The following is a 13,673-nucleotide window of genomic DNA, read 5'->3' as shown; positions in this document are numbered from 1 at the left end:
AGTTTGATTTGATTTGTAAATACGTATTCTTTATCCACAATGGGAACCCCTTTTGGTCCCCCATGGTCCCTATTAAGGAACCCAGTAAATGAAGATTTATGTATATAAATCTACTCTTTCCATTGATTTGTGGGGATAATTTGGAGGTAATTATGACATGCTGCTGCTGCTGCTGCTGCTGCTAAGTCGCTTCAGTCATGTCCAACTCTGTGTGACCCCATAGACGGCAGCCCACCAGGCTCTCCCGTCCCTGGGATTCTCCAGGCAAGAACACTGGAGTGGGTTACCATTTCCTTCTCCAGTGCATGAAAGTGAAAAGTGAAAGGGAAGTCGCCCAGTCGTGGCCGACTCTTCGAGACCCCAGGGACTGCAGCCCACCCGGCTCCTCCGTCCATGGGATTTTCCAGGCAAGAGTACTGGAGTGGGGTGCCATTGCCTTCTCCAATTATGACATAGTTAGGACTTTTTAGCTGTCTGGACTTCTTGGAGCGCCACTGACATTGACTCTTCCCTTGGATATTTTCGTTCTTATTAAAAATGTGAGATTTTTGAAAGACACTTTACAAATAAGGGTGACGGAGAAATGACGATTAGAGGGAAGCTCATGTCTATTCCATTAGGGATTTGGGGACTTTTTAAGAAGTCGGAAGTAATTAACACCTTCTGCGTGTTTTGTTGCAAGTAATGTAGAGTTGCCTGTTCAATGATGTAGAATGCAGACTATAAAAACAAAGTGTTTTAGGTGGTGGCTACTGAAGTGAAAAGTCTTTTCCGTCATCTGGTAGCCTCTGTGTTTTAAGGGAAGTAACTGTGAAAGATGAGTGACGTGTGTTTTATTACCTTTCAGATTGCCATGGGGATCCCTCTGTACAGAATCAAGGATATCCGTATGATGTACGGGGTCTCTCCCTGGGGCGATGCTCCCATTGATTTTGAAAATTCGGCTCACGTTCCTTGCCCAAGGGGCCATGTTATTGCTGCTCGTATCACTAGTGAAAATCCAGATGAGGTAACCCGTCACTTAAAAGGTTTACACTCTTTTTTCCCCCCACTGTGAACTTTAGTATTAAGATGCTATCTGAGGGCATATCTGAAGTATCTTGGGGCCTCCCCTGGCGAGGGAAATTAGAGGCTTCATCGGAGCAGACACGTAAGTTATCACTGTTCCACTGGTCATTCAGTTCTATCTCAGTCGCCGTCGAGTCCTCAGTGGGTCTGTAGCACTGGACGTCGTCGGCCCGCAAACCTTAATGACTTTTGTGTGTCATTCCCACTTTCCTGTGTGTATGTGATTACATAGAACCTGACCAGTGAGTATATGAATGTTCTCTTTCTTGTAAATATAATATCATCTCATATTCTTCACTCCCTAACAGGGTTTTAAGCCCAGCTCAGGAACAGTTCAAGAGCTGAATTTTCGCAGCAATAAGAACGTTTGGGGTTATTTCAGTGTTGCTGCTGCGGGAGGGCTTCATGAATTTGCTGATTCTCAGTTTGGTCACTGCTTTTCCTGGGGAGAAAACCGAGAGGAAGCAATTTCGTGAGTATAATCGCATGTGGTTGCATTTCAAGAAATAAACTGTGGTAGTCTTCAGTGAATTGTTAGCATGGGAAAGGGAGTCATGTATTGCCCTAGAAGCACTCATACGGATAACCTTCTTGAAGAAATATATCTTCAGTTGTAGTTGCATTCATGTTGTATTAAGTTTATGCAGTGTTTGGCAGATTTCTGTCTGTTACTCTGAGCCTTTTCAAGTGATTTTTTGTTTTCATGTGTTTTTGATCAATGTATAAAATTGGTTAAAGATGTCATATTTTTCTATAGAAATAGTATTGTTATTTGGAGCAGAAGTAGATTTTTGACCAAGAATTTGGTATCTTATATCATGGGTAAGATCCATTATTTGTCATCAAAATAAAGGTATAGCTATAAATGTCCTGTAGTCATTTAAAATAATAAAGTTAAGCTGCTTATTACACGAAAAGGGCTTGAGGGACCTATCCACGTCACTGTATATGAGGGACCTCAATGTGCTATGAAATATACGCACAACTTACAATGTAACTAGTATATCATAGGTATTAGTTAATATTCTATTAGCATAAACATTTAATATTTAATTTAATATTAAGTTTTACTTGCCTGAAAAGTAGGGCCCTAAGAGGTGATTTTGACAGGTTAGATATTTTAGAATGTCTATCCAAAATTGATTTGCCTGTTTTATATTTTTTAATTGTCAATTGACTTTCACCAAGGATTTAATACTATTCCTTTGACTTTTAACCTGTACACCTAGATTATGTAATCAGTAAACACTTAATAATAATGTTTTCAGAAGTTGGGAAATCTCAGTTTTTTTTTCTGTATTTTGTGCTCTACAAAGCAGTGCTCCCAGAAAAACCATCTGCCTTTTGTATCCTGCTTTGCCAAAGTGAAGAATATAAACCTAATGTTATGAATAAACTAGAATATAAACCCAGTATTATGAAGAAACTAGAGCTTGCAAACCGGTGGCTGTCTGGCTAGTCACAGCCACTGATGTGCTTTGATTGGCTTATAGAGTATTGTTTAAAAAGTGGGAGATTGAAATAAATACATGCATTTCTGCTGTCTCTTGAAAAAAATGGGATGACAGTAACATCGGTTTTATATTCCACTTGGCCAAAGTTTACCGAAGCTTTGTGTGACTGCTTCTTTTAGAGGAAACACGAACTCTCTAGTCCAGCCTGCCTCATTTGTTTACATCCCCAGAGTGGCCGCTATTGATATTTAGGTTTCCAGTCTTGATTGGCAGGCCACCAAGCCTTCCCTCCAGGACGTGTCATATGACTTGCTCCAAAAGTCTTGCTCCTTACTTCCCAACCTGCTCTGGACATTCATCTGCAGTGTAAAGCTACCAGGCTAACGTTGAGCATATGAAAATTACGGTCTCCAATAAGCTTGCTTTCTTTTTTTAAATATTTCATTTATTTATTTGGCTTCATCGGGTCTTAGTTGTGGCACTTGGGGTCTTTATTGTGGCGCAGGACTCTCTAGTTGTGGCACGTGGGCTCCGGAGCACATGGGCTGAGTTGCCCTGCAGCATGTGGGATCTTAGTTCCCCAGCCAGCGATCGAACCCATGGCCCTTGCATTGCAAGGTGGACTTTTACTCACTGAACCAGCCGGGAAATCCCGAAGCTTGCTTCTCAACACCATGCCGGAGTTCATTCTTCAGCTCAGAGTTTGTTTCTTCTTTCTTCATGACATTAGGCTTATGTTCTTCAGCTTGGTGTTCACTACTCTTCTCTAGACTAGTCCCAGCCCATGTTTCCCTTATTATTTTCCATGGACTGTAATCTAAATACACTGTGTCTCGCTGCTGCGGTGTCCCCTGAATGTAGTGAATGCTCCGTCAGGGTTGGACGAGTGGACTGGCCCCTCATCCTTGTCCTCATCACTGTCTGCTTCAGTTGTAACATTCCCTGTGCACGACACCTCTTTACTTCCTTTTTCCCTTTGTTTCTGCTGTTCCCTCTCTCCATTCATTCATTTACTCCTTTCAACAAATACTTACTGAATATCTTAATGCTTCTTGCAATATAATGAGGACCACCATAGGGTCTGTGCCATCATGGAACTTAATGATCCAGGGTAAGAGAGGCAAGGAAGCCGTTGAACAGAACATAGGAGGTGCTGTCTCTGATAGCGAGATTACATGAAGGTGTTACAGGAGCGTAGAGCTGAGTCAGCTAACTCCATCCGGAATGGGTCTGGGAAGGTTTCCCAAAAGGAAGGGACATCTGGAATCATATCTGAAATGTGCAGAGGAATCAGCCAGGCCAAGAGAGGGCATAGAGAGGAGGATGGAGGTAGGAAACAGAGGAATATTCTTGGCTGAGAACTCCTAGACCACCTGGAAGAATATTTCTGTCACAGTCGTAATCTTAGCTTTATTTTTATTCCATTTCAGATCCCATATCCTTTTTTTTCCTTAATTGAGTAGTTGATTTACAGTGTTGTCTTAGTTTCAGGTGTACAGCAAAGTGATTTGGTTTTTTAACATATATTATTTCAGATTATTTTCCATTATAGGTAATTATAAGATGTTGACTGTAATTCCCTGTGCTATGCAATAGATCAATATTGCTTATCTATTTTAGGTGTAGTAGTTTGTATCTGTTAATCTCACGCCCCTAATTTACCCCTCCCCACTCCCTTTCCCCTTTGGTAACCATAAGTTTGTTTTCTATGTCAGATCTTACATTCTTTGTGAACCCAAAGGGAGGCAGGTTTTCTCCCTGCTTAGAACCCCTTGGTGCTTTGCTTTTATTTCTCTACTGGTATTTATGATATTCTGCCATAAATGTTTAAAGTGATTACTATCTCCACATTTTCTCTCCCTTAAGAACTTAGTATGTGTCTTGAATCTGTGAGATGCATAATAAATGTCAGAGTTATACTGGGAAAAAGCTCACAGTATTGAAATCTTGTTAAAATGTGGTTATTTAACACTTAATTGGGAAGTAAGCAAAGTAATGAGCAACTCATTCTATAGTTGGCTAAAACACATTTTTTAAAAAAGAAACACTCTCACATGTAGTGTCAGGCTGATCCCCAACTTTCTCTAACCCTAACCCTAACCCTAACTTCATTGTATGGAAACATTCAAGTTAAGGTCTTAGTGTTTGTAAAAATTCATTGGACAGTATACTTAAAATAAGTATACTTTATTATATGTAAATTTTACTTAGATAAAATAAAAAGGGTTTAAGAAGGGAAGAATTATGCCCTAATTCTAGTTAACCAGCAGTCAATGAGTGGAATGATGGAAACAGTGAAAACGAAGAGTGGTTTGCACATGATTTGTTCTCTGTTCTGTATAACGAAGTGTCTGTGATCTGCGATGCTCAGATGGTCGGATTAGTCAGACTCACAAGTTTGCTGACTTCTTGAAAATTCTGTCTGGAACGAGCACATGTGTATCTTGCACCCTTATTTGTTCTTGGCACTGTCTGTTTCTTTCCCCTCCCTCCTAAGACTCCAAAGGGATGAAATAGTTCTTGAAAATAGTTGGAAAACAGTGGGACATTTGTCGCTGAAAGAGACCTGCTTCTGTCCTTCTCCTAGAAACATGGTGGTGGCTTTGAAGGAGCTGTCCATCCGGGGCGACTTCCGGACCACAGTCGAGTACCTGATCAAACTGCTGGAGACGGAAAGCTTCCAGTTGAATAGGATTGACACGGGCTGGCTGGACAGACTGATAGCAGAAAAAGTACAGGTGGGCATTTCTCCACTTACAGCTTCTGGGATTGGGTTTTTATAGGCTTGTGATGAGATCAGTCCATGCCATTAGATAAAATTTATTTAATTCTAATACAAATGGTTCTAGGTCTGTGTGTAAAAGTCTAGGAGTCAGTGTGAGTTTAGCACTGTAAGTAAGCGTTCTTGTGCCTTGTTACACAGTCATTGTATAGGTTATTGTATAGTATTACTTCCAAGGATATAGTTGAAGAGAGGCGTGCAGAGATTGAAATACTTTCTTTCTTCACTTAATATTAAATGTGGTTGAGTTCTAGCTGTCTATCAAGTACTGATGAGAGGGCTTGATTTTAATCAACAGAAGTTACCCTTTGTTCCTGAACTGCTGGGCTCATATAAATTACTCAAAATTTTATATAGAATTGTTGGATTCATGCGTATTACCTGGAGGTAGTTTACACACCATTTTTCTTTGAGATTATCAGTAGCCAAATCTTTGCACTTTTTTGGAATTTATTTGTGACAGAAGCTTGTTTTTGAGCTACTCTCCGATTGGCTCAGTGAAAACCTTAGGAGGGTGAGAGGAAAGGTGTTTTTCATCTCTATTCAAATTCTAAAAATGTGTTTTTGTCTCAAAAACCAGTTGGATAACGAGGATGGAGATTCTCAGTGGTCGCTGATTCTTCAAGCACATTTGAGCCTGATTTAAATTGAGGGGCCATGGTGCCAAGTGACTGACTCCACTTTTGATTTGCCCTCTTTTCGTCCCTTTCAGGCGGAGCGACCTGACACCATGCTGGGAGTTGTCTGTGGGGCTCTCCACGTGGCAGACGTGAGCCTGCGGAATAGCATCTCCAACTTCCTTCACTCCTTAGAGAGGTAGGCTTGGCATTCCGTGTTCCGTGCAGGCCAAGCCGCGGTCCTGAGTATGGACGGGACTGACGCTCAGAGACCCTTTTATTCTTCTTTCTGTCATTAGCAGCTTCTGAGTGCCACTTCTTCACTGACCGTGGGGGCAAGGAGAAGGGATGCAGGAGCTGATGGCAAATGGTTTGGGAGCTCTAAGTGTAGATTCTAGAAATTGGTTTATCCCATGGTTAGAATTGGTTGCTTTGTAAAAACTGGAATCTTTCTGCACCGTACAAGCATCCCATCTCTCCCAGCCCTGGTGATAAAAATCTGGTGTTTTTCTCTAGTAAGGCACCCTGAATACTTCATATATTACCTGCAGCACCTTTTACGAATTAATAATCGAGGCTGATATTCATGGTGACCTCACGAGTCTTTGAAGTATAGGATCAGACTGTGTATGGCTAAACTTATTTCCAGCACTGATTCTGGAAACTAAGCTCTGCCTCCGAGTCCCTAGAGGAATTGTCCACAAGGCTAATCGTTTAAAGCACTTTATCACAGGCATTTTAATTCAACTGAGATTTCATTTATTCAAGTCTTACCACGAAGATCTCTCACTATGTTGCACTGACGCTCAGTGTGAACAGGTAATATATTCACATGGTTCAAAATTCAATAGGCGCTTAAAGATCTATAGCAATGAGTCTCCTCCTTACCTCTGTTTCCTGGCCACCTAGTTTTCTTCCCTATGTTTCTGTTTTTATTTTCTGTTATCTTTCAGATATATGGTAGATACATATAAGCACATATATGTAATATTTGTTCCTTCCTACCTCCATTTTTTTTCAATCAGAAGTGATAGCATAGTGTGAAACTATCCTGTATAATTTCCATTGCTTTTTTAATTTAACAGTGTGTTTTAGAGAGTGTTTCATATTAGTGCATAAAAGACTTCACCTTTTTAATGGCTACATAATATTCATTTATGTGGCTTTTTAAAAATTTATGTCTCTGTCCCTTACCGATGGTCCTTTGGGTTGTTTTCAGTCTTGGTATTCCAGGAAATGCTATAGCCAAGCACCTTAGAGAGTCCCTTGTGACCTTTTAGAACTTTCTAGAAGTAGTTCTCATGTTGCTGTTTTTCAGGGGTCAAGTCCTCTCTGCTCATACACTTCTGAATACAGTAGATGTTGAACTTATCTACGAGGGAGAGAAGTATGTACTGAAGGTATGCTGAACCTCATAAAGTCTGTGCCATCTTTTTTGCCTCTGTCTTTGTCAGCGTGCTTCCTTTAGGTCAGGTGGTGGAGGGAAATTGTGGTTTATTGCAGGGCTGGGCCCTAGTGAAATTACAGTCATTATTAGCGTCAGTAGCCTGTGTCAAAGCAGTATTTGATGAGTCTCTGAAAATATTTTCGCTGTTGTTCAACTTCACATGTGCAACCAAGAGATGAAAGAGACAGAGAACCATCAGAGCAGGTCCCCCTGTTTGCTTGCAGCAGGGCTGAGCCGTGCCCAAGCACTTGTGCTCAGACACCAGTGCCATGAATTTCTGTCCTCTCCAACAGAGCTTCCTTTAACTATTTTTATTTATTTATTTTATTTGGCTGCATCGGGTTTTAGTTGGAGCGTGCAGGATCTTTAACTGAGTCATGGAAACTCTTAGTTGTGACATATGGGATCTAATTCCCTGATCAGGGATTGAGCCTGGGCCTCTCTCATTGGGAGCTTGGAGTCTCAGCCACTGGACTACCAGGGAAGTCCCATCTGATGGAGCTTGCTCACCTCTCTGAGATACTGAAATTTTGTCTGGCACTCTCACTGGAAAGAACACACTGATTTGTCTCTTTGGTTTCTCATTTCTTAACAGGTGACTCGACAGTCCCCGAACTCCTACGTGGTGATCATGAACGGCTCGTGTGTGGAAGTTGACGTGCATCGATTGAGCGACGGTGGACTGCTCTTGTCCTATGACGGCAGCAGTTACACCACATACATGAAGGAGGAGGTGGATAGGTGAGTGGCTCTTTGGGCTCCGTTTGCTGATCACTGTACCAACCTTTTTTCTCAGTAGGCGTGTTTAACTCTTGGGGTTTTCAAGGTCTTTTTGGGAAGGCTATTCTAATTTTTTTTTTAAATAGTACATGTACCTAATAAAAATTTCAAGACTATCAGTATTCTTTAAAATTAAAAACAATGTCTCTCTACCACTCTAGTGTGGACAGACAATGAAAAATAAATTCCCCTTTTTATAGGCTACTACTGTTAACAGTTTCTTATATGTCTTTACTGAAATTTTATATGCACATATAAGTTATATATGTGTACATACTGTGTTTTGCTTTTAAACGTATTCACAAATAAAAGTAACCCCTAGTTCTGCACCTTATTTTTTCCTTTAACATATTGTACACTATTCAACTATTCAACACTAAACATTGTGTTGTTGTGATAATTAAATGAATTAACACATGGAAAGGGTGTAGACCATTGCTTGGAACTTAGTAAGAGTTTGAAACATCTTAGCTATTACATCATCAGCACCTTCATGTTTTTTTTTCTTCCTGCTCAATGGAGATTCCTGTTCTTTTTAATGGTCAGATACTCTTCCATTATATGGATGTACCATAATTAATTTAATATGACCATTATTGAAGGGAATTCTGGTTATTTGGTATTGTAAACAAAGATGCAGTAAATGTCTTGTGTGTCTGTGTGTGTGTCTGTACAATGAAGTTTTCAGGTTTTCTTAAGATTGACGTCATTTTTACCTTTATTCTTTACAACTTAAGATGCTCTATTAACTTAGATATTCCCACTTATCTCCTAGATATCGCATCACAATTGGCAATAAAACTTGCGTGTTTGAGAAGGAAAATGACCCTTCGGTGCTGCGCTCACCCTCTGCTGGGAAGTTAATCCAGTACATTGTGGAGGATGGAGGCCATGTGTTTGCTGGCCAGTGCTATGCCGAGATCGAGGTCACGGTGGCCACTGGGCTTCCGGGTCATGGGAGGGAAGGTGGGGAAAGAGTTGGCTGGGATGGACTAGGACTCAGGAGTAACAGCAAGGAAGCAGAAAATAGAAAGGAAAGAGTATCTGTTTAATTGGGGTTATGAACCTTAGCATTTTATTCATTAAAAAAAAAATATTTGCTTGGCTGTGCCATATGGCATGTGACATCTTAGTTCCCCAGCCAGAGATTGAACCCGCACCCCTTGCATTGGAAACACGCAGTCTTAACCACTGGACTGCCAGGGACTTAAGGACTCCCTGAACCTGAAGGACGGAGTCTTAAGGACTCCCTGAGTCTTAAGACTCCCTGAATCTTAAGATTTTAAAAACACGTTAAAAGCTCATACTTTTCCTTGGATAGATGAGGAGCCTGCAGTTCTAAAGAAAAAATACTAGGCAGCAGCACTTATTGAGTGTCAGGTACTATGCCGAGTACTGGTTATACAGGAAAAGGGTGATGGGTGGGATGGGGCCTTGAAACAGACTTGTCATGAAATATGAAGTTTGAGAAGGCTGAGCACCAAGTGCAGAGGGCCGCCTGCCCCAAGTCAGTACGGGGCTGGATGGGCAGCACGAGAATTCCTGAAAGAGGGGACTTTGATCTTGGCATTGAAAGATAGACAGTGATAGACCAGATGGGGAAGGCCAGGCAACGCTGTTTAAAGGTGAAGGCACAGCACGTACTCAGGCACAGAAGCATGAGCGTGTGGTGTATAGAGGGAACTGCAAGTCCCTATTGATATCGTTTGAGAACAGACTGAGGTTTCACGGGAAATGGCAAGCAGAGATGCCAAATGAGTTGTCAGAATTTGAGATCACGAAGGACCTTATAAAACATACTCAAGGCTGGTGGTGTCACTGAAGGATATGACACAGAAAAGTGATGGAATAAGATTTAGGCTCTAGAATGATTGCTTCTAGTGGCCTTATTGGAGGTGCATAGCATGTAAAGATGTCTATGGGGAGGTTGTTTTTTTTTTTCTTAATATTTTTTAAAAACTTATTTGACTGCACCAGGTCTTAGTTGCAACAAGCACACTCTTAGCTGTGGCATGTGGGATCTGTTTCCCTGGTTAGGCCCAAACCTGGGACCCCTGTACGGGAAGTGCAGAGTCCTAGCCCCTGGACCACCAGGGAAGTCCCTGCTGGGAGATTTCTGAACTCCTCTAGACCAGAAATGATAAGGGGCTAAACCAAAGAGTTGGCAAGACAGGAAGATTTTTGAGAGAGGTTTAGAAGATATATTCAACCTGGCTTGTGACTGGTAGATAAGGGAGAAAAAGGAGTGAGAATGATCCTTAGGTTTTGGTCTGGATATCATAGATAGACAGTGTAAGTACCTAGATCCACAGGTATGAGGAAGATAAATTGTTCATCATTTCTTGGTATAAGACAAGTCAAAACCAACCATGGCAAAAGTGGATTTAAACATTAGAAACGGGAACTATCAGTAGTTGTCATTAATCCCTAAAGCTAGGTCCTGAGAGATTTTAGTTTTCCTTGTAGGTGATGAAGATGGTAATGACCTTAACAGCCGCAGAGTCTGGCTGTATCCATTACGTCAAGCGGCCTGGAGCAGCTCTTGACCCGGGCTGTGTAATAGCCAAAATGCAACTGGACAACCCCAGCAAGGTCCAGCAGGCAAGTAGGCGGATAGACACTCTTAATATTGCTCTCCAAGAGCTGGGTACACGGTAGGGTTAGTCTGGAGAGGCAAGTGATCTCAATCCTTGGTTTTCCAGTTTTTCCTTCAACTTTTTACCCTTCATTTTATGCCCTATCCCTTTGTATTTGTGCCTTTGGTATCATGCATCTAGAATGTGTAAGAGTTACTATGATATTAAGAATATGTGATTTTCCTCAAGATGCTTCTCTCTCGTTGTCACTGGATGTGTTAAAGGGAAGTCTTTCTTTCTTTCTTTTTAAAACTAATTAATTACTCTGACTGCATCGGGTCTTAGTTGTGGCATGCGGGCTCTTTGTTTCTCTGTGTGGGCTTCTCTAGTGCAGCGTGTGGGTTTCTCTCTAGTTGTGGCACACGGACTCAGCAGTTGCTCTGCACAGGCTTAGTTGCCCCACCACTTGTGGGATCTTAATTCCGCCTGGATGGCTGATTCTTATCCACTGGACAACCAGGGAAGTCCCTAAAGGGAAGTCTTGATTTTACATGATGAATCTAAGTTGCAGTGGTGTGTTTGGAGGTAGTGGATGACTTGATCTCTCATTGGGGTCGACAGGCTGAGCTTCACACAGGCAGTCTGCCACAGATCCAGAGCACAGCGCTCAGAGGCGAGAAGCTCCATCGAGTGTTCCACTATGTCCTGGATAATCTGGTCAACGTGATGAATGGATACTGCCTTCCAGATCCTTTCTTTAGCAGCAGGGTATGGATCACTTTTCTGAGGTGGGGTGGCGTAGGGGAACAGGTATACATCTTGGAGAATGGGTGTTCTCCAACATAGTTTAAAATTCATATAGGGAATTTTTTTAAGAGGGAGGGAGATAGAGCTGTTTGACCAAAATTCTGCCACTATTAGTTGTAGGATTTGAAGTCTTTATATCCTTGCTTCTTATCTCTGTCACTGATTTCACATTTATTTGGGATTTAAACCAGTAAACAAGGACAATGTTAGTTGTTTATATTATAATTTCAAAGTAAGTACCGGCATACCTTGGGGATATTGCAGGTTTGATTCCAGACTGCTGCAATAAAGTGAATATTACAAGAAAGAAAATCACGCAAATATTTTGGTTTCCAGTGCATAGAAAAGTTATGTTTACATATTGATCAAGAACCTGCCTGCCAATGCAGGAGACATGAGATGTGGGTTCAGTCCCTGGGCTGGGACGATCCCCTGGGGGAGGAAATGGCATCCCACTCCAGTATTCTTGCCTGGAGAATCCCATGGACAGAGGAACCTGGTAGGCTACAGTCCATGGGTCGCAAAGAGTCGGACACGACTGAAGTGACTTAGCAGGCACGTAGTCTATTAAGTGTGTAATAGCATTACGTCTAAAAAATGTACATACCTTAATTTAAAAATGTTTTCTTGCTAAAAAAGGCCAATCATCTCCTGAGCCTTTAAGGAGTCGTAATGGTTTTGCTGGTGCAGGGTTTGAAATACTAGAATTACCAAAATGTGACAAGAATTACCAAAATGTGACACAGAGACATGAAGTGAGCAAATGCCGTTGGAAAAATGGTGCCAATAGACTTGCTTGGCACAGGTTTTACATGAAACCTTCAGTTTGTAAAAAAGAACACCGCAGTATTTGCAAAGTGCAATGAAGCAGTGCATAGTAAAGCGTGGTATGCCTATACTGTATGGTAGTGAAGTCAGACATAATTTTCTTTGGGGGATGGTGTTAATTTTGTCCAGATCCTGTTTTATTGTTTCCTTCTTCTCAGGTGAAAGACTGGGTTGAACGGTTGATGAAGACCCTCAGAGACCCCTCCTTGCCTCTCCTAGAATTGCAGGATATCATGACCAGCGTCTCTGGTCGTATCCCACCCAACGTGGAAAAGTCTATCAAGAAGGAAATGGCTCAGTATGCCAGCAACATCACATCCGTCCTCTGCCAGTTTCCCAGCCAGCAGGTGCTTATAGACTAACGCTGCCATTTTCTGCTGGCTGCCCACACTAGGGTTCATGCAATAAGATCCTGTTTGGATCCTCCTCACTGTCTGGATGTTGTACCTTTGAAGTTTTAAGCATTGTGCCCTTTACAAAACTGCCTCATGATACAAGCCCAGTAAAGTGTTGGGTGTGAAATGTAAGGTATCTGTGGTTCAGAGAAAAGCATATTGGTCATGTACCCCATAGAGGTTTGTCCCTGGGGCTGTGCCCCTAGAAGTACTTCGTGATTCTAAAGCAGGCGGATATTTGTAGCTCTTTCATCAGAGACTTCCTCACCTCTGCAGCATGCTGATTACTCTGTGCCTCTGATCCAGACTTACATGTAGGGAGTAAAGCTGGACAAGTGGGGCATTAAGCGTGTCTTGCCCGTCAGGACCTCTGGTAAGGTGCTAGGTTTTGTGATGCACTCGTTAGTTCATCTGGCAAAGGGTGAAGAGACATAGAAGTTGCTTTCTTATTTATCATGAATGAACCCCTAAACTATGCCTCGTAGCATTCAGCTGCTCTCCACACTGGAAAGATAGAAATAATCATGTTTCAATGACGAAGATTCCACTAGAGACACGGAGAAGAGAGCCGACACATGGACGCCGTGGGGGAAGGGGAGGGTGGTGTGGATTGGGAGAGCGCCACTGCCGTATACACTGCCATTGGAAAACAGGGAGCCAGTGGGAGGCTGCTGCACAATACAGGGAGCTCGGCGTGGTGCTCAGTGATGACCTGGAGAGTAGAATGGGGGGGGGGGGGTGGCAGGAAGCTCAAGAGGGCGCGATATATGTTCACCTGTAGCCGATTCACTTCGTTGTACAGTAAAAATTAACACAACATTAAAGCAGTTATATTCCAATTAAAACAACAACAACAGGATTCCTAGTGTTGATGCTATTATGCAGGCTAATGGTTTGGGCCCCTTTGTTGAGCTGGGCT

At 42.0% G+C, this 13,673-nt stretch overlaps 1 protein-coding gene across 2 annotated transcripts in view; it reads left to right on the top strand.

Moving 5' to 3' along the window:
* The window catches only part of ACACA (acetyl-CoA carboxylase alpha), a 240,065-nt gene that overhangs the window by 76,016 nt on the left and 150,376 nt on the right, over positions 1-13,673 (top strand). For both annotated transcript variants that reach the window (XM_052657738.1, XM_052657739.1), the window contains exons 13-22: positions 848-1,009; positions 1,377-1,540; positions 5,110-5,260; positions 6,017-6,120; positions 7,240-7,321; positions 7,964-8,109; positions 8,924-9,074; positions 10,615-10,749; positions 11,346-11,492; positions 12,518-12,706. In XM_052657738.1, coding sequence (XP_052513698.1) covers positions 848-1,009; positions 1,377-1,540; positions 5,110-5,260; positions 6,017-6,120; positions 7,240-7,321; positions 7,964-8,109; positions 8,924-9,074; positions 10,615-10,749; positions 11,346-11,492; positions 12,518-12,706 — 1,431 coding nt within the window. The remainder of the gene's footprint in view (positions 1-847; positions 1,010-1,376; positions 1,541-5,109; positions 5,261-6,016; positions 6,121-7,239; positions 7,322-7,963; positions 8,110-8,923; positions 9,075-10,614; positions 10,750-11,345; positions 11,493-12,517; positions 12,707-13,673) is intronic.

The sequence above is a fragment of the Budorcas taxicolor genome, chromosome 19, assembly GCF_023091745.1.
Source record: "Budorcas taxicolor isolate Tak-1 chromosome 19, Takin1.1, whole genome shotgun sequence".
Lineage (NCBI taxonomy): Eukaryota > Metazoa > Chordata > Mammalia > Artiodactyla > Bovidae > Budorcas > Budorcas taxicolor.
Note: the sequence above shows the minus strand (reverse complement) of the source record. Positions and strands in the feature narration are given on the sequence as shown.